The following is a 26063-nucleotide window of genomic DNA, read 5'->3' on the forward strand; positions in this document are numbered from 1 at the left end:
AAAAAAAGAAGAAAAAAAATTAGCTAATTCGAATCTTTTTGAAAAAATAAAAACAATAATTTATGGAATATCATTAGTTATTTTTCCTGATTAAAATTAATTTTAGAATTTTGATGACATGTTTTAAATAGGTTAAAATCCAATCTGCATTTTGTTAGAATATATAACAAATTGGACCAAGCTATATTTCTAACAAAGACAAATCATTATTTCTTCTAGATTTTCCAGAACAAAATGTTTGAAAGTTTTTTTGTAGAGAATAAATGATGAAAAAAACACTTACCGTAATTGAGTAAATTGCCAGAAATAGCCAATTTGCTCAATTTACCTTTAATAAATAAATCTATATATATTAAAAAAAATGGGTATTTCTGTCTGTCATTCTATCGTACATTTTTTTTTCCTTCCATGGAAGGTTTTTTGTAGAGAATAAATGATGAAAAAAACACTTAATTGAACGGTTTAAAAGAGGAGAAAACACGAAAAAAATGAAAATTTAATTTTGAAACATAGTTTATCTTCAATTTCGACTTTTTAAAATTCAACCGAAAAAAAGAAAAAAAAATTAGCTAATTCGAATCTTTTTGAAAAAAAAAAAAAAAAAAATTAATGGAACATCATTAGTCATTTTTCCTGATTAAAATTAATTTTAGAATTTTGATGACATGTTTTAAATAGGTTAAAATCCAATCTGCACTTTGTTAGAATATATAACAAATTGGACCAAGCTATATTTCTAACAAAGACAAATCATTATTTCTTCTAGATTTTCCAGAACAAAATGTTTGAAAGTTTTTTTGTAGAGAATAAATGATGAAAAAAACACTTACCGTAATTGAGTAAATTGCCAGAAATAGCCAATTTGCTCAATTTACCTTTAATAAATAAATCTATATATAACAATAAAATGGGTATTTCTGTCTGTCATTCTGTTGTACATTTTTTTTCCTTCCATGGAAGGTTTTTTGTAGGGAATAAATGATGAAAAAAACACTTAATTGAACGGTTTAAAAGAGGAGAAAACACGAAAAAAATGAAAATTTAATTTTGAAACATAGTTTGTCTTCAATTTCGACTTTTTAAAATTCAACCGAAAAAAAGAAGAAAAAAAATTAGCTAATTCGAATCTTTTTGAAAAAAAAAAAAAAAAAAATTAATGGAATATCATTAGTAATTTTTCCTGATAACGATTAATTTTAGCATTTTGATGACATGTTTTAAATAGGTTAAAATCCAATCTGCACTTTGTTAGAATATATAACAAATTGGACCAAGCTATATTTCTAACAAAGACAAATCATTATTTCTTCTAGATTTTCCAGAACAAAATGTTTGAAAGTTTTTTTGTAGAGAATAAATGATGAAAAAAAACACTTAATTGAACGGTTTAAAAGAGGAGAAAACACGAAAAAAATGAAAATTTAATTTTGAAACATAGTTTGTCTTCAATTTCGACTTTTTAAAATTCAACCGAAAAAAGAAGAAAAAAAATTAGCTAATTCGAATCTTTTTGAAAAAATAAAAACAATAATTTATGGAATATCATTAGTTATTTTTCCTGATTAAAATTAATTTTAGAATTTTGATGACATGTTTTAAATAGGTTAAAATCCAATCTGCACTTTGTTAGAATATATAACAAATTGGACCAAGCTATATTTCTAACAAAGACAAATCATTATTTCTTCTAGATTTTCCAGAACAAAATGTTTGAAAGTTTTTTTGTAGAGAATAAATGATGAAAAAAACACTTACCGTAATTGAGTAAATTGCCAGAAATAGCCAATTTGCTCAATTTACCTTTAATAAATAAATCTATATATATTAAAAAAAATGGGTATTTCTGTCTGTCAATCTGTTGTACATTTTTTTTTCCTTCCATGGAAGGTTTTTTGTAGGGAATAAATGATGAAAAAAACACTCAATTGAACGGTTTAAAAGAGGAGAAAACACGAAAAAAAAGAAAATTTAATTTTGAAACATAGTTTATCTTCAATTTCGACTTTTTAAATTCAACCGAAAAAAAGAAGAAAAAAAATTAGCTAATTCGAATCTTTTTGAAAAAATAAAAACAATAATTTATGGAATATCATTAGTTATTTTTCCTGATTAAAATTAATTTTAGAATTTTGATGACATGTTTTAAATAGGTTAAAATCCAATCTGCACTTTGTTAGAATATATAACAAATTGGACCAAGCTATATTTCTAACAAAGACAAATCATTATTTCTTCTAGATTTTCCAGAACAAAATGTTTGAAAGTTTTTTTGTAGAGAATAAATGATGAAAAAAACACTTACCGTAATTGAGTAAATTGCCAGAAATAGCCAATTTGCTCAATTTACCTTTAATAAATAAATCTATATATATTAAAAAAAATGGGTATTTCTGTCTGTCATTCTATCGTACATTTTTTTTTCCTTCCATGGAAGGTTTTTTGTAGAGAATAAATGATGAAAAAAACACTTAATTGAACGGTTTAAAAGAGGAGAAAACACGAAAAAAATGAAAATTTAATTTTGAAACATAGTTTATCTTCAATTTCGACTTTTTAAAATTCAACCGAAAAAAAGAAAAAAAAATTAGCTAATTCGAATCTTTTTGAAAAAAAAAAAAAAAAAAATTAATGGAACATCATTAGTCATTTTTCCTGATTAAAATTAATTTTAGAATTTTGATGACATGTTTTAAATAGGTTAAAATCCAATCTGCACTTTGTTAGAATATATAACAAATTGGACCAAGCTATATTTCTAACAAAGACAAATCATTATTTCTTCTAGATTTTCCAGAACAAAATGTTTGAAAGTTTTTTTGTAGAGAATAAATGATGAAAAAAACACTTACCGTAATTGAGTAAATTGCCAGAAATAGCCAATTTGCTCAATTTACCTTTAATAAATAAATCTATATATAACAATAAAATGGGTATTTCTGTCTGTCATTCTGTTGTACATTTTTTTTCCTTCCATGGAAGGTTTTTTGTAGGGAATAAATGATGAAAAAAACACTTAATTGAACGGTTTAAAAGAGGAGAAAACACGAAAAAAATGAAAATTTAATTTTGAAACATAGTTTGTCTTCAATTTCGACTTTTTAAAATTCAACCGAAAAAAAGAAGAAAAAAAATTAGCTAATTCGAATCTTTTTGAAAAAAAAAAAAAAAAAAAAATTAATGGAATATCATTAGTTATTTTTCCTGATTAAAATTAATTTTAGAATTTTGATGACATGTTTTAAATAGGTTAAAATCCAATCTGCACTTTGTTAGAATATATAACAAATTGGACCAAGCTATATTTCTAACAAAGACAAATCATTATTTCTTCTAGATTTTCCAGAACAAAATGTTTGAAAGTTTTTTTGTAGAGAATAAATGATGAAAAAAACACTTACCGTAATTGAGTAAATTGCCAGAAATAGCCAATTTGCTCAATTTACCTTTAATAAATAAATCTATATATATTAAAAAAAAAGGGTATTTCTGTCTGTCATTCTGTTGTACATTTTTTTTCCTTCCATGGAAGGTTTTTTGTAGAGAATAAAAGATGAAAAAAACACTTAATTGAACGGTTTAAAAGAGGAGAAAACACGCAAAAAAAGAAAATTTAATTTTGAAACATAGTTTATCTTCAATTTCGACTTTTTAAAATTCAACCGAAAAAAAGAAGAAAAAGATTAGCTAATTCGAATCTTTAAAAAAAAAAAAAAAAAAAAATTAATGGAACATCATTAGTCATTTTTCCTGATTAAAATCAATTTTAGAATTTTGATGACATGTTTTAAATAGGTTAAAATCCAATCTGCACTTTGTTAGAATATATAACAAATTGGACCAAGCTATATTTCTAACAAAGACAAATCATTATTTCTTCTAGATTTTCCAGAACAAAATGTTTGAAAGTTTTTTTGTAGAGAATAAATGATGAAAAAAACATTCAATTGAACGGTTTATAAGAGGAGAAAACACGAAAAAAATTAAAATAACATTTTGAAACATAGTTTATCTTCAATTTCGACTCTTTAAAATTCAAAATTCAACCGAAAAAAAAAAATTAAAAAAGTAGCTAATTCGAATCGTTTTGAAAAAATTATTTATGGAACATCATTAGTTATTTTTCCTGATTAAGATAAATTTTAGGATTTTGATGACATGTTTTAAATAGGTTAAAATCCAATCTGCATTTTGTTAGAATATATAACAAATTGGACCAAGCTATATTTCTAACAAAGACAAATCATTATTTCTTCTAGATTTTCCGGAACCAAAATTTTAAAAGAAATTCAAAAGACTTTGAAATAAGATTTAAATTTGATTCTACCGATTTTCTAGATTTGACAGAATAATCTTTTTGAATTTTAATCATAATAAATTTGAAGAAATATTTCACAATAATTTTTCTTTTAAAAAAAAAAAGAAGCTAAAATGAAGAATTAAATTAAAATATATTTATTATTCTTTACAATAAAAAAACAAAATACTTGAACATTGATTTAAATTGTCAGGAAAGAAGAGGAAGGAATTTAAAAGGTAAAAAGGTATATGTGTTTAAAAATCCTAAAATCATTTTTAAGGTTGTATTTTTTCTCTAAAATTGTCTTTCTGAAAGCTATAAGAAGCAAAGTAAATAAATAAATAAATTTATTTAAACAAGTGAAGACCAAGTCTTTCAAATATTTTCTTGGATTTTCAAATTCTATTTGAGTTTTGTCTCTCTTAGAATTAAAAATGTCCAGCAAAGCGAGACCAGCTTGCTAGTAAATAAATACAATTTAAAAAATAGAGGCAGCTCACTGGTAAGTGCTGCTATTTGAGCTATTTTTAGAACAGACTCATCTGGTCCTTACGGGCGACCTGGTGCCCGCCTTGGTGACCCCTGCTTTACACTGACTGACCAGTCCAGTGGGTGTCTCCGGCTCACAGGTAAGACGTGGAAAGGTGGGCGGAGACCAGAGACTTTCACTGAACGATGCACCGTTAAGGACCGTGGGACCTTGGTACAAGTCCGCCTCTTTCCCTGCCCGGCTGCAGGAAGCTGAGTGGTACCCGCGGCAACCAGGTGAGAAGCCGGAATATTCTCTCGCCACCTAGGAATGAAAACGTGAACTCTTCCCCACGTCCTCGTCGCGTTCCTGCGCTCATTCCCACAAATTAAGTGTGATCTCTGAGCGGGTTATCTACGCTCCCCTGACCGCCAAGTCAGCGTCGGTATAATGCTGTCCCACACGGGTCCAGTTCTGGAGGATCCAACTCCCAGCGCCACTTTGACAGGAAACCAAGCGGTTCAGTGGTGGGGCTCGTTCAATGAAACTGCTTCTAAAGGTAGCATGTCATCCTGCAATACTAAGATAGTCCAATAATAGCAGTGCTGCTGCTAATCGCTAGCAGACAACTTAAATGCTAATCGCTAGCTGCCCATTAGAGCTCTAATTGTTATCTGGCAACTGGTCTGCGAATCGCTAGCTGGCGACTAGTCCGCAAATCGCTATCTGGCAACTAGTCCACAAATCGCTAGATGGCAACTAGTCCACAAATCGCAATGTTTGAAACTAGTTTGGCTAGATGGCAACTAGTCCACAAATCGTTAGTTGGCAAATAGTCTGCAAGTCGCTAGTTTGCGACTAGTCTGCAAGTTGCTAGATGGCAACTAGTCCACGAATCGCTAGTTGGCAACTAGTCCACAAATCACTATCTGGCAACTAGTCCACAAATCGCTATCTGTCAACTAGTCCACAAATCGCTAGTTGGCAACTAGTCCACAAATTGCTAGATGGCAACTAGTCCACTAATCGCTAGATGGCAATTAGTCCACAAATCACTAGTTTGTGACTAGTCTGGCTAGATGGCAACTAGTCCACAAATCGCTAATTTGCAAATAGTCTGCAAGTCGCAAGTTTGCAACTAGTCTGCAAGTCGCTAGATGGCAACTAGTCCACAAATCGCTATTTTGCAAATAGTCTGCAAGTCGCAAGTTTGCAACTAGTCTGCAAGTCGCTAGATGGCAACTAGTCCACAAATCGCTATCTGGCAACTAGTCCACAAATCGCTAGTTGGCAACTAGTCCACAAATTGCTAGATGGCAACTAGTCCACAAATCGCTAGATGGCAAATAGTCCACAAATCGCTAGTTTGTGACTAGTCTGGCTAGATGGCAACTAGTCCACAAATCGCTAATTTGCAAATAGTCTGCAAGTCGCAAGTTTGCAACTAGTCTGCAAGTCGCTAGATGGCAACTAGTCCACAAATCGCTAGTTTGTGACTAGTGTGCAAGTCGCTAGCTGGCAACTAGTCCACAAATCGCTAGTTTGTGACTAGTGTGCAAGTCGCTAGATGGCAACTAGTCCACAAATCGCTAGTTTGTGACTAGTGTGCAAGTCGCTAGCTGGCAACTAGTCCACAAATCGGTAGATGGCAACTAGTCCACAAATCGCTAGTTTGTGACTAGTCTGGCTAGCTGGCAACTAGTCCACAAATCGCTAGATGGCAACTAGTCCACTAATCGCTAGATGGCAATTAGTCCACAAATCGCTAGTTTGTGACTAGTTTGGCTAGATGGCAACTAGTCCACAAATCGCTAGTTTGTGACTAGTGTTCAAGTCGCTAGATGGCAACTAGTCCACAAATCGCTAGTTTGTGACTAGTGTGCAAGTCGCTAGCTGGCAACTAGTCCACAAATCGGTAGATGGCAACTAGTCCACAAATCGCTAGTTTGTGACTAGTCTGGCTAGCTGGCAACTAGTCCACAAATCGCTAGATGGCAACTAGTCCACTAATCGCTAGATGGCAATTAGTCCACAAATCGCTAGTTTGTGACTAGTTTGGCTAGATGGCAACTAGTCCACAAATCGTTAGTTTGCAAATAGTCTGCAAGTCGCTAGTTTGCGACTAGTCTGCAAGTTGCTAGATGGCAACTAGTCCACGAATCGCTAGTTGGCAACTAGTCCACAAATCACTATCTGGCAACTAGTCCACAAATTGCTATCTGGCAACTAGTCCACAAATCGCTAGTTGGCAACTAGTCCACAAATCGCTAGATGGCAACTAGTCCACTAATCGCTAGATGGCAATTAGTCCACAAATCGCTAGTTTGTGACTAGTCTGGCTAGATGGCAACTAGTCCACAAATCGCTAGTTTGTGACTAGTCTGGCTAGATGGCAACTAGTCCACAAATCGCTAGTTTGCAAATAGTCTGCAAGTCGCAAGTTTGCAACTAGTCTGCAAGTCGCTAGATGGCAACTAGTCCACAAATCGCTAGTTTGTGACTAGTGTGCAAGTCGCTAGCTGGCAACTAGTCCACAAATCGCTAGTTTGTGACTAGTGTTCAAGTCGCTAGATGGCAACTAGTCCACAAATCGCTAGTTTGTGACTAGTGTGCAAGTCGCTAGCTGGCAACTAGTCCACAAATCGGTAGATGGCAACTAGTCCACAAATCGCTAGTTTGTGACTAGTCTGGCTAGTTGGCAACTAGTCCACAAATCGCTAGATGGCAACTAGTCCACTAATCGCTAGATGGCAATTAGTCCACAAATCGCTAGTTTGTGACTAGTTTGGCTAGATGGCAACTAGTCCACAAATCGTTAGTTTGCAAATAGTCTGCAAGTCGCTAGTTTGCGACTAGTCTGCAAGTTGCTAGATGGCAACTAGTCCACGAATCGCTAGTTGGCAACTAGTCCACGAATCGCTAGTTGGCAACTAGTCCACAAATCACTATCTGGCAACTAGTCCACAAATTGCTATCTGGCAACTAGTCCACAAATCGCTAGTTGGCAACTAGTCCACAAATCGCTAGATGGCAACTAGTCCACTAATCGCTAGATGGCAATTAGTCCACAAATCGCTAGTTTGTGACTAGTCTGGCTAGATGGCAACTAGTCCACAAATCGCTATTTTGCAAATAGTCTGCAAGTCGCAAGTTTGCAACTAGTCTGCAAGTCGCTAGATGGCAACTAGTCCACAAATCGCTAGTTTGTGACTAGTGTGCAAATCATTAGCTGGCAACTAGTCCACAAATCGCTAGTTTGTGACTAGTGTTCAAGTCGCTAGATGGCAACTAGTCCACAAATCGCTAGTTTGTTACTAGTGTGCAAGTCGCTAGCTGGCAACTAGTCCACAAATCGGTAGATGGCAACTAGTCCACAAATCGCTAGTTTGTGACTAGTCTGGCTAGATGGCAACTAGTCCACAAATCGCTAGATGGCAATTAGTCCACAAATCGCAATGTTTGAAACTAGTCTGGCTAGATGGCAACTAGTCCACAAATCGCTGGTTCGCAAATAGTCTGCAAGTCGCTAGTTCGCAAATAGTCTGCAAGTCTCTAGTTTGCGACTAGTCTGCAAGTCGCTAGATGGCGACTAGTCTGCAAGTCGCTAGATGGCAACTAGTCTGCAAGTCGCTAGATGGCAACTAGTCCACAAATCGCTATCTGGCAACTAGTCCACAAATCGCTAGTTGGCAACTAGTCCACAAATCGCTAGATGGCAACTAGTCCACAAATCGCTAGATGGCAACTAGTCCACAAATCGCAATGTTTGAAACTAGTCTGGCTAGATGGCAACTAGTCCACAAATCGCTAGTTCGCAAATAGTCTGCAAGTCGCTAGTTCGCAAATAGTCTGCAAGTCGCTAGTTTGCGACTAGTCTGCAAGTCACTAGATGGCGACTAGTCTGCAAGTCGCTAGATGGCAACTAGTCCACGAATCGCTATCTGGCAACTAGTCCACAAATCGCTAGTTGGCAACTAGTCCACAAATCGCTATCTGGCAACTAGTCCACAAATCGCTAGATGGCAACTAGTCCACAAATCGCTAGATGGCAACTAGTCCACTAATCGCTAGATGGCTATTAGTCCACAAATCGCTAGTTTGTGACTAGTCTGGCTGGATGGTAAGTAGTCCACAAATCGCTAGTTTGCAAATAGTCTGCAAGTCGCTAGTTTGCGACTAGTCTGCAAGTCACTAGCTGGTAACTTATTCACAAATCGCTAGTTTGTGACTAATCTGCAAATTGCTAGATGGCAACTACAGCGCAAATCATTAGCTGGCCATCAGAGCGCTAATTGTTAGCTGGCAACTAGAACGCAAATTGCTAGGTAGCCATTAGAACGCTATTTGCTTGCTGGCAACTAGAGCGCTAATCACTAATTTGCAACTACTCCGCAAATTGCTAGCTGGCAATTACAGCGCTAATTGCTGGCTGGTAACTAGTCCACAAATTGCAAGCTGGCAACTAGTTTGCAAATCACTAGATGGCAACTGGTTCGCAAATTGCAAACTGGCAACTAGCGCATGAATCAATAGCTGGCCATTAGAGCGCTAATTGTAAGCTGTCAACTAAAGTACTAATCACAAGCTGGCAACTAGTCCGCAAATCTGTGGCTGGCAAGTAGAGCGCAAATCGCAAGCTGGCAACTAATTTGCAAATCGCTAGCAGGCAACTAGAGCGCTAATCGCTAGTTTGCGAATAGCCTGCAAATTGCTAGATGGCAACTACAGCGCAAATCACTCGCTGGCCATTGGAGAGCTAATTGCTAACCGGCAACTAGTCCGTAAATTGCTAACCGGCAACTAGTTTGCAAATCGCTAGCTGGCAACTAGTCTGCAAATTGCTAGCTGGCAACTAGAGCGCTAATAAATAGCTGGCCATTAGAGCGCTAATTGCTAGTTGGCAACTAGAAAGCTAATCGCTAAATATTTGACCACCCCCCTGCAGTACCCATGTGGACCCCCAGTCAAAGACCTCTGGTCTAAAATGCAAACAACATCTCTCCCCGTGGTTGAAGTACACAGTCTGGGTTATGGTTGCCGTGACAACCGCAGTGAGACCCGGGGAACGCCACACCGGGTGTTGCATGGACATAAGCGACCGATGAGCAGAGTGGCGCTCTGCTAATGATTGACCCCTTGAAAGTAAGAGACAACACAAAGAAGCGACAGAGGCGGGGGGGGAAGGCGGACCTCCCCAAGACGCAGGAAGGAAAATGCAAGCGGAGAATGTCACCAGCAAGCACGGGCACAGGTCAAAGGTCATCGCCAGACTCCACCTTTGCAGGTGTGACCGCTGAAAGTCAACGAAGCAAAGGGGGGGAAAAAAAAGGGTCTCATTCCGTCACAACGCCAAGGAGAGACCAGGTAGCAAGGCAGCAGCGGGGAGGGGGAGGGGGAGGGGGAGGTGATGTCTGATTGCACCCCCCCCCCCCCTCGAACCCCTCCAGGAGAACGTCTGGCGGGACATACCGCACAGTCAGATACCGGGGTGGCGTCTGGGAACCGCTTGCAACGAGGTTTGGAGAGGATGCCGCCCTGATGGAGAGATGACAGGAAGTGTGTGCGTGTGGGGGGGAGGAGGAGGGGTGTGGGGGAGAGAGACACAACAGGATGATGCAACACTAGCAGGGGTGCCCGTTAGGTGGAGGGTGTGTCAGTCCGTCACCTGCCGGGTGGTAAACACAGTACACCTCAAAAGACGTGACTTTGGTCACTTGATTGACATTCACGGCAACCGAGGGTCTTGTGAGATGACCCTGGCTGCTCTCACGTCATTATTAAGAAAAAACGACCGACAGGAAGGCAAGGAACACTTTTTTATTTCAACCGTACCTCCCGTCAAAAGACTAAAAGATTGACCGCACAGTTCCTGTCTTCACAATAAAAGCAGTGTGAAGTGAAGTGAATTATATTTATATAGCGCTTTTCTCTAGTGACTCAAAGCGCTTTACATAGTGAGACCCAATATCTAAGTTACATTTAAACCAGTGTGGGTGGCACTGGGAGCAGGTGGGTAAAGTGCCTTGCCCGAGGACACAACGGCAGTGACTAGGATGGCGGAAGTGGGAATCGAACCTGCAACCCTCAAGTTGCTGGCACGGACACTCTACCAACCGAGCTATGCTGCCCCACTCTGAGTGTGCTGACAAAAGAAAAGTCTCTGAAAGCTCAACCCTAACCCTAAACCCCAACCCAGACCCTAAACCCTGACCCCAACCAACTGTTTTTCTTTATACCTGACCCTTACCATAACCATAATGCTAACCCCAACCCCAACCCAAACCTAAACCCTCCTTGGTATCGATCCGATACCAAGTAGTTACAGGATCATACAATAAAATATAATACCTAATAAACCAATACTGATGTAAAGGGTAGGTGGCACGCTATTTTCTGTTGAACATGTTCTATCTACACTTCTGTTAAAATGTAGTAATCACTTAATCTTCTCTTCTTTGATACTTGACATTAGTTTTGGATGATACCACACATTTTGGTATCGATCCAATACCAAGTAGTTACAGGATCATACAATAAAATATAATACCTAATACACCAGTATTAATATGGTTAAAATTATTGATGTAAAGGGTAGGTGTCGTGCTGTTTTCTGTTTGAACATGTTCTATCTACACTTCTGTTAAAATGTAATAATCACTTATTCTTCTCTTCTTTGATACTTGACATTAGTTTTGGATGATACCACACATTTAGGTATGTGGTCAAAAATTGAAGCAGAAGCTTGCGGATGGCTACCAAAATCATTATTTACTTCAAGTTATTACAGTATGTCTCATTATACATATTGTGTTAGTTTTGGCCAAAGGGGCCGCATTTCAACTTCTTACACACACTTGTTATTTCATATGTTGACCAGAGGGGGAGCACTTTTAAAAGTGACACACAGTCACAGGACAGTGGAGACGCCTTCTCTAATGGACCAGTCTGGGTTTGGAGGTTGCCAGGAGGACGGCATAGCTCGGTTGGTAGAGTGGCCGTGCCAGCAACTTGAGGGTTGCAGGTTCGATTCCCACTTGTGCCATCATAGTTACTGCCGTTGTGTCCTTGGGCAAGACACTTTACCCACCTGCTCCCAGTGCCACCCACACTGGTTTAAATGTAACTTAGATATTGGGTGTCACTATGTAAAGCGCTTTGAGTCACTTGAGAAAAGCGCTATATAAATATAATTCACTTCACTTCACTTGGGGTTAACGTCCTCACCTTTTCTCCTCCAAACAGCTCCATTTTTGTTTCATCTGACATCACATGGACAAAGATAAGACCTTCTGAAGGAAAGTTCTGTGGTCAGATGAAACAAAAAGGGAGCTGTTTGGGCACAATACCCAGCAATATGTTTTTGGAGAAGAAAAGGTGAGGCCTTTAATCCCAGGAACACCATTCCTACCGCCGAGCATGGTGGTGGTAGTATTATGTTCTGGGCCTGTTTTGCTGGCAGTAGAACTGGTGCTTTACACAGAGTAAATGAGGCCAATGAAAAAGGAGGATTAGCTCCAAATTGTAAGCAAATATTAACATTGCGGTACGTATACTTTTGAGTAAGTCGGACACATTTCCAGTGAGAGTTGGACTCCGGCAAGGCTGTCTTTTGTCACCCATTCTGTTCATAACTTTTATGGACAGAATTTCTAGGCGCAGTCAAGGCGTTGAGGGGTTCCGGTTTGGTGACCGCAGGATTAGGTCTCTGCTTTTTGCAGATGATGTGGTCCTGATGGCTTCATCTGACCGGGATCTTCAGCTCTCACTGGATCGGTTCGGTGAAGCGACCGGAATGAGAATCAGCACCTCCAAGTCCGAGTCCATGGTTCTCGCCCGGAAAAGGGTGGAATGCCATCTCCGGGTTGGGGAGGAGACCCTGCCCCAAGTGGAGGAGTTCAAGTACCTAGGAGTCTTGTTCACGAGTGAGGGAAGAGTGGATCGTGAGATCGACAGGCGGATCGGTGCGGCGTCTTCAGTAATGCGGACGTTGTACCGATCCGTTGTGGTGAAGAAGGAGCTGAGCCGGAAGGCAAAGCTCTCAATTTACCGGTCGATCTACGTTCCCATCCTCACCTATGGTCATGAGCTTTGGGTCATGACCGAAAGGATAAGATCACGGGTACAACGGCCCAAATGAGTTTGGGTCTCTCCCTTAGAGATAGGGTGAGAAGCTCTGCCATCCGGGAGGAACTCAAAGTAAAGCCGCTGCTCCTCCACATGGAGAGGAGCCAGATGAGGTGGTTCGGGCATCTGGTCAGGATGCCACGGGGAAGACCCAGGACACGGTGGGAAGACTATGTCTCCCGGCTGGCCTGGGAACGCCTCTGGATCCCCCGGGAAGAGCTAGACGAAGTGGCTGGGGAGAGGGAAGTCTGGGCTTCCCTGCTTAGGCTGTTGCCCCCGCGACCCGACCTCGGATAAGCGGAAGATGATGGATGGATGGATTCTACTGAATTTTGTATATTATATGACGATGTATATTTTATTTTTATTATATTTTTGTCGCTGTCCATAAGCTGTACACTTCTAGGGATCACTCTGATATCAAAAAAAGAAACGATAATGTCGCATAAAATTGTCTTTAAATAAATAAACACATAAAAATAAAATAAAATAAACTGAGCTCATCCTCCTCATATTTAGGCTAAAAAATAGAAGGTGCTGGGTCATACTTTTCCCCCAAAATAGTTTTTGTTATATACTCCACATGGAGAGGAACCAGATGAGGTGGTTCGGGCATCTGGTCAGGATGCCACCCGAACGCCTCCCTAGGGAGGTGTTTAGGGCACGTCCAGCTGGTAGGAGGCCACGGGGAAGACCCAGGACACGTTGGGAAGACTATGTCTCCCGGCTGGCCTGGGAACGCCTCGGGATCCCCCGGGAAGAGCTAGACGAAGTGGCTGGGGAGAGGGAAGTCTGGGCTTCCCTGCTTAGGCTGCTGCCCCCGCGACCCGACCTCGGATAAGCGGAAGAAGATGGATGGATGGATACTTTTGATTGCTCACATTTTCAGTAGAGCCATAATAAATTCATTAAAGAAGCAAACTTCATGATTTTTTTTTGGTGAGCAACAAGTATGTGCTGCAATCACTACATCACAAAAAAAATAAGAGTTGTAGAAATGATTGGAAACTCAAGACAGCCATGACATCAAGTTCTTTGCAAGTGTACGTACACTTTTGACCACCACTATATATATGTTGTATATATATATATATGAAGTAGTTGAAAAAAGTAGTTGGGCACCCCTGCACGACAAGAATGACACCCATCAGGGTGGCCACGCCCACAATTATCGACACGGTCCTGGCTCGGCTCCTACCTGCGAGTTGACCGACTGTCCCATGGGTATGCGGGAACACTCCAGCGCGTACTGCTTGACACAGAAGTAGCAGCCCTGCGGGCGAGAGGACATCACAGCGTCGTTAGGCGGCAAAGCGCTCTATTAAAACGCCCCCGCTACCTGGCAGGTGCAGCAAGTGCTAACTGAACACCACTTTGTCAATTCTGCTTCTCAGCCAACCTTCTGCTAAAAGCTATTCCTAATATACTGGCCACATTACCTCTTACCTGAAAAGCCAGCTCTATTAGCACGATTCCGCCTGGCAGCGCCCTCTGGAGGTGATAAGCGGTGGTGGCGGACACCGTGGTCTGAAAAAAAAAAAACATGACGGCAAGTCTGTTATTCACAAGTAGAGTGTCTGTCAGGTTCAAACACTGAGGACATCTATTAAACGAGACAAGAAGCAAGGAATTAAACCGGGACAGAGTTCCATTTGGCTCAATTTGAGGAGAAACGTCCACTCTTGTACAGTCCCCAGCACGCTCTGGCGAAAGATTGTCCGCCACCTCTTTTTATTTGGACTTTCCCTGTCTACATAACAGCTGGTTCTAAAGGAATGGGGGGTATGTAAACAGATATTTTTTTCGGTCACATAGAAAAAAAAAAAAAAGATTGCCTCGGGCTTGGACTGGTCCTGGATCGAGCTTGGGCAAGTCTTGGACCACAATAGATAACCCCACCCGTCTCCTCCCATCATACACGATGGAATTGTCCAAGCCTTTAGCTTAGTGCAACAAAGACAGCCTCTTGTCTGTTCCATAGTGGATCTAACATAATAGTGTGAGAGTCCAGTCCATAGTGGATCTAACATAATAGTGTGAGAGTCCAGTCCATAGTGGATCTAACATAATAGTGGGAGAGTCCAGTCCATAGTGGATCTAACATAATAGTGTGAGAGTCCAGTCCATAGTGGATCTAACATAATAGTGTGAGAGTCCAGTCCATAGTGGATCTAACATAATAGTGTGAGAGTCCAGTCCATAGTGGATCTAACATAATAGTGTGAGAGTCCAGTCCATAGTGGATCTAACATAATAGTGAGAGTCCAGTCCATAGTGGATCTAACATAATAGTGTGAGAGTCCAGTCCATAGTGGATCTAACATAATAGTGTGAGAGTCCAGTCCATAGTGGATCTAACATAATAGTGTGAGAGTCCAGTCCATAGTGGATCTAACATAATAGTGTGAGAGTCCAGTCCATAGTGGATCTAACGTAATAGTGTGAGAGTCCAGTCCATAGTGGATCTAACATAATAGTGTGAGAATCCAGTCCATAGTGGATCTAACATAATAGTGAGAGTCCAGTCCATAGTGAATCTAACATAATAGTGTGAGAGTCCAGTCCATAGTGGATCTAACATAATAGTGTGAGAGTCCAGTCCATAGTGGATCTAACATAATAGTGTGAGAGTCCAGTCCATAGTGGATCTAACATAATAGTGAGAGCCCAGTCCATAGTGGATCTAACATAATAGTGAGAGTCCAGTCCATAGTGGATCTAACATAATAGTGTGAGAGTCCAGTCCACAGTGGATCTAACATAATAGTGTGAGAGTCCAGTCCATAGTGGATCTAACATAATAGTGTGAGAGTCCAGTCCACAGTGGATCTAACATAATAGTGTGAGAGTCCAGTCCATAGTGGATCTAACATAATAGTGTGAGAGTCCAGTCCACAGTGGATCTAACATAATAGTGTGAGAGTCCAGTCCATAGTGGATCTAACATAATAGTGAGAGTCCAGTCTATAGTGGATCTAACATAATATTAAGAGTCCAGTCCATAGTGGATCTAACATAATAGTGAGAGTCCAGTCCATAGTGGATCTAACATAATAGTGAGAGTCCAGTCCATAGTGGATCTAACATAATAGTGTGAGAGTCCAGTCCGTAGTGGATCCAACATAATAGTGTGAGAGTCCAGTCCATAGTGGATCTAACATAATAGTGAGAGTCCAGTCCATAGTGGATCTAACATAATAGTGAGAGTCCAGTCCATAGTGGATCTAACATAATAGTGTGAGAGTCCAGTCCGTAGTGGATCCAACATAATAGTGTGAGAGTCCAGTCCATAGTGGATCTAACATAACAGTGTGAGAGTCCAGTCCAGAGTGGATCTAACATAATAGTGAGAGAGTCCAGTCCATAGTGGATCTAACATAATAGTGTGAGAGTCCAGTCCATAGTGGATCTAACATAATAGTGTGAGTCCAATCCAAAGTGGATCTAACATAATAGTGAGAGTCCAGTCCATAGTGGATCTAACATAATAGTGTGAGAGTCCAGTACATAGTGGATCTAACATAATAGTGAGAGTCCAGTCCATAGTGGATCTAACATAATAGTGTGAGAGTCCAGTCCATAGTGGATCTAACATAATAGTGTGAGTCCAATCCAAAGTGGATCTAACATAATAGTGAGAGTCCAGTCCATAGTGGATCTAACATAATAGTGTGAGAGTCCAGTACATAGTGGATCTAACATAATAGTGAGAGTCCAGTCCATAGTGGATCTAACATAATAGTGAGAGTCCAGTCCATAGTGGATCTAACATAATAGTGTGAGAGTCCAGGCCATAGTGGATCTAACATAATAGTGAGAGTCCAGTCCATAGTGGATCTAACATAACAGTGTCAGAGTCCAGTCCATAGTGGATCTAACATAATAGTGAGAGTCCAGTCCATAGTGGATCTAACATAACAGTGTCAGAGTCCAGTCCATAGTGGATCTAACATAATAGTGAGAGTCCAGTCCATAGTGGATCTAACATAATATTGTCAGAGTCCTGAGAGGAGCTGGACCAAGTGGCTGGGAGGAGGGAAGTCTGGGCTTTCCTGCTTAGGCTGCTGCCCCCGCGACCCCTCCTCAGATAAACGGAAGAAGATGGAAGTTTTTTAGTGTGAACATTAAATATCATGTCTCTGCAGTCTATTCAATTGAATATAAGTTGAAAAGGATTTGCAAACCATTGTATTCACTTTTCATTTACCATTTCCACAAGGTGACAACTTCAGCGAGGTTGCAAAGCCTTCCTGACTAAAAATATTGAAAAGCATGACACCGATTAAACACCTTTGTACAGATTCTCACTAAAATGACCGCCCCCCCCCCCCCCCCCCCCTCTTTCTGCAACATTCTGGAGACAGTGCTGCTCTCACCTTGGGGCTGTCCTCGCTCTTCTGCTTCACATAAGAAAAAGACATCCTGCCCTCCGACGACATGGAGTTCAGCATGGCGGCACGAGCCCGGGCGATGCTGCGGGGGAGGGGGGGGGGGGTGAGTGTGGATCCAGCGAGTCACATATGTCACAAGCCTCCAAAGTGACGGCGAGCGGATGTTTCCCAAGAAAAAAGTGAGAAAATGCGTGTGGCGCTAAAACAGGGGTGTCCAAACTTTTTCCACAGAGGGCCGCACACGGAAAAATGTAAGCATGCGGGGGCCATTTTGATATTTTTCATTTTCAAACCATAACAAAATATATGGATTTTTTTTTTTAATCCTTAGGGCTCCTGGGGAGCATAGAGGGTCTCAGTCACTAAAATGTTAAAAATAAGTCAAACTATTATAATTTTTTTTTAATTTAATGCTTACAGTAAATCTCTATCAACTTGAGGTTGATATAAAGTAAAACAAATAAGGTTTTATGCCTTTTCTGTCAAAGACTACTTAGTTTTTTATAGTAAAACTGAAATATGCAGTATTTAGATAGATAGTACTTTATTTATTCCTTCAGGAGAGTTCCTTTATTTAGCAATTAAAGCCCTCAAAGATCAATAATGCAGGACACCATTGATTTTAATTGAATATTTTTGAGTAATCACAGTGAAAAGTTAAATAAAATCCTACTAAATATATTTCAGATCTGAAAGGTTCCTCACTCATAAAGTGATGCATTTTTATTAGTTTTTAAAATAACTTTAACACTTAAATTTCAAGATCAACTTCCGATATATCTGTCGATTTTAAGTTTGAACTATTATTTTGTTTGTTTTATGCTCTTTTGTCAAAACTTTGATGTTTTTCTATGGCAACCACACAACATATGCAATATTTTTTCCACATAAAACATTTTAAAGTGATAATTTTTAAGTAATAATTCATTACAACAGATTTTTTTGTCCTTTTTTTTTGAGCAATGGAAAAAACTGCCTGCATGGCAGCTTTGTGTCAACATTGTCACTTTTTCTCATTAGATTTCACCTCATTCCACCTTTTTATTTTTGCAATACGATCAATTTTGCAATTTTTTGCAGAATGTGTGGCGGGCCGGTAAATGATTAGCTGCGGGCCACAAATGGCCCCCGGGCCGCACTTTGGACACCCCTGGTTTAAAACCTCAATTTTGATTCATACTGATTTTTTACACATTATTATTTTTTTGCACTGAATCTTTATGCACTGATTATTCATTTACACTGATTTTTGTTTTACACTGAACAATGGAAAAAAAAAGAAAATAAAGACAAAAGGAACAAAAAAACTGCCTGCATGGCAGCTTTGTGTCAACATTGTCACTTTTTCTCATTAGATTTCACTTCATTCCACCTTTTTATTTTTGCAATACTATCAATTTTGCAATTTTTTGCAGAATGCGTGGCGGGCCGGTAAACGATTAGCTGCGGGCCGCACTTTGGACACCCCTGGTTTAAAACCTCAATTTTGATTCATACTGATTTTTTACACATTATTATTTTTTTGCACTGATTATTCATTTACATTGATTTTTGTTTTACACTGAACAATGGAAAAAAAAAAGAAAATAAAGACAAAAGGAACAAAAAAACTGCCTGCATGGCAGCTTTGTGTCAACATTGCCACTTTTTCTCATTAGATTTCACCTCAATCCACCTTTTTTAAATGTTTTATTTTTGCAATACTATCAATTTTGCAGTTTTTGCAGAATGCGTGGCGGGCCGGTAAACGATTAGCTGCGGGCCACAAATGGCCCCCGGGCCGCACTTTGGACACCCCTGGTTTAAAACCTCAATTTTGATTCATACTGATTTTTTACACATTATTATTTTTTTACACTGAATCTTTATGCACTGATTATTCATTTACATTGATTTTTGTTTTACACTGAACAATGGAAAAAAAAAGAAAATAAAGACAAAAGGAACAAAACAACTGCCTGAATGGCAGCTTTGTGTCAACATTGTCACTTTTTCTCATTAGATTTCACCTCAATCCACCTTTTTTAAATGTTTTATTTTTGCAATACGATCAATTTTGCAATTTTTTGCAGAATGTGTGGCGGGCCGGTAAACGATTAGCTGCGGGCCACAAATGGCCCCCGGGCCGCACTTTGGACACCCCTGCTTTAAAACCTCAATTTTGATTCATACTGATTTTTCACACATTATTATTTTTTTACACTGAATCTTTATGCACTGATTATTCATTTACACTGATTTTTGTTTTACACTGAACAATGGAAAAAAAAAAGGAAATAAAGACAAAAGGAACAAAAAAACTGCCTGCATGGCAGCTTTGTGTCAACATTGCCACTTTTTCTCATTAGATTTCACCTCAATCCACCTTTTTTAAATGTTTTATTTTTGCAATACTATCAATTTTGCAGTTTTTGCAGAATGCGTGGCGGGCCGGTAAACGATTAGCTGCGGGCCGCACTTTGGACACGGCTGCGCTGAAAGAAGCGAGGTACAGACCTGCGTGCCGGGGACTGAGGCCGCACCTGGACCAGGATGAAGCCCATGCTCTGCAGGTACTGCACGTACTGCTGCAGGAAGCTGCTGGAGATGTCCAGCAGCCACGGCTCCTGCTTCAGGATGTCGGCCGAGTCGGCGCTGTAGCTGCGGTCGCGGCCCGACGCCGTGGAGTCGCTGGAGCGATGCCGCTTCTGGCGGAGAGACCATTTTTTAGAACGGGAGGGTCTTAGTCAAAAGGGTCTCACGTACCTTCGCTGGCGGCGGCACCGCTTGTTCCTCCTGGATCTGCTTACGGAAGACGGGGTCGAAGAGGAGCGGCGTGGCGCAGTAGTGGACCAGCCTGGAGGACTGCTTCAAGGTCTCCAGGTCTGCCAGCTGAGGAACACACCTAAGTTGAAGTTAAAGCAGCAATAATAGTCACACACACACACACACACACACACACACACACTAGGTGTGGTGACATTTGTCCTCTGCATTTGACACATCTCCTTGTTCACACCCTGGGAGGTGAGGGGAGCAGTGAGCAGCAGCCGTGGCCACGCCCGGGAATCATATTTTGGTGTTTTAACCCCCAATTCCAAGCCTTGATGCTGAGTGGTAATGGCTCCCATTTTTATAGTCTTTGGTATGACTCGGCCGGGGTTTGAACTCACGACCTACCCATCTCAGGGCGGACACTCTAACCCAGGGGTGTCCAAACTTTTTCCACTGAGGGCCGCACACGGAAAAATTAAAGCATTTCATCTCCGTAATATCGCTAAAATTCGCTCCATTTTGTCCACTAAAGACGCTGAGATCATTATCCATGCGTTTGTTACGTCTCGTCTCGATTACTGTAACGTATTATTTTCGGGTCTCCCCATGTCTAGCATTAAAAGATTACAGTTGGTACCAAATGCGGCTGCTAGACTTTTGACAAGAACAAGAAAGTTTGATCACATTACGCCTGTACTGTATATACCTTTATATACATATATACATACATATATACCTATACTGTATATACCTTTATATACATATATACATACATATATACCTATACTGTATATACCTTTATATACATATATACATACATATATACATATACTGTATATACCTTTATATACATATATACATACATATATACCTATACTGTATATACCTTTATATACATATATACCTATAGTGTATATACCTTTATATACATATATACATACATATATACCTATAGTGTATATACTTTTATATACATATATACATACATATATACCTATACTGTATATACCTTTATATACATATATACCTATACTGTATATACTTTTATATACATATATACATACATATATACCTATACTGTATATACCTTTATATACATATATACCTATACTGTATATACCCTTATATACATATATACATACACATATACCTATACTGTATATACTTTTATACATACATATATACCTATACTGCTGTATATACGTTTATATACATATATACATACATACACACCTGTACTGGCTCACCTGCACTGGCTTCCTGTGCACTTAAGATGTGACTTTAAGGTTTTACTACTTACGTATAAAATACTACACGGTCTAGCTCCATCCTATCTTGCCGATTGTATTGTACCATATGTCCCGGCAAGAAATCTGCGTTCAAAGGACTCCGGCTTATTAGTGATTCCTAGAGCCCAAAAAAGTCTGCGGGCTATAGAGCGTTTTCCGTTCGGGCTCCAGTACTCTGGAATGCCCTCCCGGTAACAGTTCGAGATGCCACCTCAGTAGAAGCATTTAAGTCTCACCTTAAAACTCATCTGTATACTCTAGCCTTTAAATAGACCTCCTTTTTAGACCAGTTGATCAGCCGCTTCTTTTCTTTTTTCTCCTATGTCCCACTCTCCGGTCCGATGACCATGGATGAAGTACTGGTTGTTTCAGAGTCGAGACCCAGGATGGACCGCTCGTCGGGACCCAGGATGGACCGCTCGCCTGTGTATCGGTTGGGGACATCTCTATGCTGCTGATCCGCCTCCGCTTGGGATGGTTTCCTGTGGACGGGACTCTCGCTGCTGTCTTGGATCCGCTTTGAACTGAACTCTCGCGGCTGTGTTGGAGCCACTATGGATTGAACTTTCACAGTATCATGTTAGACCCGCTCGACATCCATTGCTTTCGGTCCCCTAGAGGGGGGTGGGGGGGTTGCCCACATCTGAGGTCCTCTCCAAGGTTTCTCATAGTCATCATTGTCACTGGCGTCCCACTGGATGTGAATTCTCCCTGCCCACTGGGTGTGAGTTTTCCTTGCCCTTTTGTGGGTTCTTCCGAGGATGTTGTAGTCGTAATGATTTGTGCAGTCCTTTGAGACATTTGTGATTTGGGGCTATATAAATAAACTTTGATTGATTGATTGATGCGAGGGCCATTTTGATATTTTTCATTTTCAAACCATAACAAAATATATGGACTTTTAATATGTATTTTACCTTTAGGGGTCCCGGGAACCATAAAGGGTTTCAGCTATTAAAATGTTAAAAATAAGTCACATTTTTATTATTATTTTTTATTTAACGCCTACAGTAAATCTCTATATATCAACTTAAAAAAAAAAAAAAGTTTTTATTGCTTTTCTGTGTCAAAAACATCCTTGTTTTTTAATAGTAAAACTGAAATATGCAGTTTTTAGTAATTAGAGCCCTAAGAGATCAATAATGCAGGACACCATTGATTTGAATTTGCTATTATTTTGGAGTAATCACAGCAAAAAGATCAATAAAATACCTCTAAATATATTTGGGATCCAAAAGGTGCCCCACTCATAAAGTGATACATATTTATTACTTTTTTTTTTAACTTTCAACACTTAAGTTACGAGATCAACTCTCCCGTCCAAAGGCAAAACCTAGTAACTCACTTCTAGCTGATTTTGAGAAAACAAAGGAAAACCAATCTATCTTGATGCTGTCTTACAAAGATCTACAAAGTCATCAAAGGTATGGATGTTTTCTTGAGCTTTCATTTTCTTGCCGATTGAGCCATGGATTGAATCTGCTCTCATGAACGTGTGCCCTTTCTCCAGATATTTGATCACAATCTCGGGTGGGCCCCATTCTGCGTTTGCACATCGGGCAAGAGCCGTGTACAGCGTCCAGTTTTTTATTTTGACCTCCACAGTTATCTGCCCAAAAGAGTATGCAAGGGGAAGAATCAAGAAGAATACATTTAATGAAGGTGCTTGCAACGTCCAAATATCCCCTCGTGCCATAATATCACATAATCAGCTTGACCGTCGGCCCCCATTCCTGCAAATGTCTCATTCAAGACAGCAAGGCAACTGACAAAGAAGCTCCGATTTGTCCCTTGAGATACTAGGTTTTTCTGTTGTATCTACGCGGTTATGTGGTAGTTGCTAGGTCCTGCCATGCGCGTAACAGCTTACTTACGGAACAAATTACAATATCGCATACACTAATGTATAGCATATCACCTAGGAACTCCAAAATTATTATCAGCTCAGTTTTGACCAACATTGAGTTACTGGGTTTTGCCTTTGGACGGGAGAAATTCAGATATATCTGCTGATTTTACGTTTGAACTATTATTTTGTTTGTTTTATGCTCTTTTGTCAAAGAAAACTTAGTTTTTATATGGCAACCACACAACATATGCAATGTTTACCACATAAAACATTTCAAAGTGAATTTTTTGAACTAATTGGAGCTTTGAAAATAATTCATTATAACATGGATTTTTTTTGGTCATTTTTTGGGGGTTTTGAGCAATGGCAAAAAAAAAAATCAAAATTAATAATTGATTGATTGAAACGTGTAATTAGTAGATTGCACAGTACAGTACATATTCTGTACAATTGACCACTAAATGGTAACACCCCAATAAGTTTTTCAACTTGTTTGAGTCCTTGTTAATCAATTCATGGTAAAGATGGTTTTTACATGGTAAAATAAGGACAAAAGGAAAAAAAAAAAAACAGCCTGCATGGCAGCTTTATGTCAACATTGCAACTTTTTCTCGTTAGATTTCACCTCATTCCAATATTTTTAATGTCCTTTTTTATTTTTGCAGTAGCATTTCCAGAGTGTGTGGCGGGCCGGTAAACAATTAGCTGCGGGCCGCAAATGGCCCCCGGGCCGTACTTTGAACATCCCTGCTCTAACCCCTAGGCCAGTGGTCCCCAACCTTTTTGTATCCGCGGACCGGTCAACGCTTAATAATTTGTCCCGCGGCCCGGGGAGGAGGGTTGTCCTTTTTTTTCTTTTATTTTTTTTTTCTTCTTTGTCATGAAAAGGGGAGTTTTTGTGGTTAGTGCACTATTTTTAAGTGTATATTGTGTTTTTTATGTTGATTTTTTTTTCTTCTGCGGCCCGGTGGTTGGGGACCAGTGCCCTAGGCCACTGAGCAGGTGATCAATATCCACTGTTACGGGTGGGGGGGGGGCTCAACCAATCAATACACCTGGTTTCTAATGAGCAAGCACACTGTGACTTCCACCTAAAAGCACCGGAATATTCCGGACTGGGGATGTTCCGATCAGGTTTATGCTGCAGATTCCTAACATCCATGAGTGAAATTGGTCGATACTGATACCGATCACTAGGGTTGTACAGGTATCACGGTACAATACTACTGCGATACTAATGAATCATATTCGGTACTATACCGCCTCTAAAAAGTACCTGTTCCTTACATCCCCTTTTTTTAGGGCCTGACCGCGCGTCGTCACGTCAAGACATTGCTGGTTTTACGAGCAGTGGAGCATGTTGGGCAGCGCACACGCACAGAGTACTTACAAGCAGACACAGTGTGTAGACAGAAAAGGGAGAATTAAAGTTAAAGTTGCAATGATAGTCACACACACACACACACTAGGTGTGGTGAAATAATTCCCTGCATTTGACCAAACCCCTTGTTTACCCCCTGGGAGGTGAGGGGAGCAGTGAGCAGCATGGTGGCCGCGCCCGGTAATCATTATTGGTGCTTTAACCCCCAATTCCAAGCCTTGATGCTGAGTGCCGAGCAGGGAGGTAACGGCTCCCATTTTTATCATCTGTGGTATGACTCGGCCGGGGCTTGAACTCACAACCTACCCATCTCAGGGCGGACACTCTAACCACTAACCGGTACTATACTAGTACAGCGATACTAATGAATCATATTCGGTACTATACAGCCTCTAAAAAATACTGGTTCCAAACCCCTACCTCCACTTTTTTTTTAGGTCACGTAGGGGAAATTGCTGGTTTTACAAGCAGTGGAGCATGTTGGGCAGCGCACACACACAGAGTACTTACAAGCAGACACATTGTGTAGACAGAAAAGGGAGAATGGACGCATTTTGGTGTAAAAAGTGACGATAAAGGTGAAGTTATAACACTGAAACATCCTCAGGAAGAGGTTCTTTAAGATATGACTAGCTAGCTAGCAGCTAACGTCCATCCACAGTGTTTTAGCTACTTTTAAATCACTAATCCTCGCCTCCTTGGCGACAAAATAAGTTTCTTACAAGTATCATTATCACTGCAGGACGAGGAATAGCTAAACATGCTTCACTACACAGCGTAGGAGGCTACAATAGCTCACCGGAGTCAAAATGTAAACAAATGTCATGGGTGGATCTACACCTGACATCCACTGTAACGATACCAAGTACAATAGCGTATCTAGTCGATACTACTATGATTACATTGATATTTTTTACCGTCACAAAATCTTTTGTCCTTTTTAAAAAATTCATATTATGTTTATAAAGTCAGTAAATACGTCCCTGGACACACCAGGACTTTGAATATGACCAATGTATGATCCTGTAACTACTTGGTATCGGATCCATACCTAAATTTGTGGTATCATCCAAAACTAATGCGAATGTCTAGGAAAATATGCATCAATCTGCGATGAGGTGGCGACTTGTCCAGGGTGTACCCCCGCCTTCCGCCCGATTGTAGCTGAGATAGGCGCCAGCGCCCCCCGCGACCCCAAAAGGGAATAAGCGGTAGAAAATGGATGGATATGCATCAATGAAGTACCTTATGTTTTTGTACTGAATGTATTTGTTCTTTCCATTTTGACAAAATATATTTATATGCACTGCATGAAATTGCATATCTTTTAAATGTTAATATTAGGCAATATATATATATATATATATATATATATATATATATATATATATATATATATATATATACACACATATATATATATATATATATATATACACACATATATATATATATATATATATACATATATATATATATATATATGTATATGCAACAAATATTATATTA

General features: G+C 39.6%; 1 protein-coding gene across 1 annotated transcript in view; it reads right to left on the bottom strand.

The window, feature by feature from the left end:
* szt2 (SZT2 subunit of KICSTOR complex) overlaps window positions 1-26063 on the bottom strand; it is a 222500-nt gene that overhangs the window by 14824 nt on the left and 181613 nt on the right. Inside the window, exons 61-66 of the mRNA XM_061887771.1 lie at window positions 20027-20152; window positions 19778-19968; window positions 17267-17363; window positions 14337-14417; window positions 14089-14163; window positions 10236-10301 (exon numbers count right to left, since the gene is read on the bottom strand). Of these exons, the coding sequence (XP_061743755.1) occupies window positions 10236-10301; window positions 14089-14163; window positions 14337-14417; window positions 17267-17363; window positions 19778-19968; window positions 20027-20152 (636 nt within the window). The remainder of the gene's footprint in view (window positions 1-10235; window positions 10302-14088; window positions 14164-14336; window positions 14418-17266; window positions 17364-19777; window positions 19969-20026; window positions 20153-26063) is intronic.

This window comes from Nerophis ophidion, linkage group LG26 (assembly GCF_033978795.1).
Source record: "Nerophis ophidion isolate RoL-2023_Sa linkage group LG26, RoL_Noph_v1.0, whole genome shotgun sequence".
Classification (NCBI taxonomy): domain Eukaryota; kingdom Metazoa; phylum Chordata; class Actinopteri; order Syngnathiformes; family Syngnathidae; genus Nerophis; species Nerophis ophidion.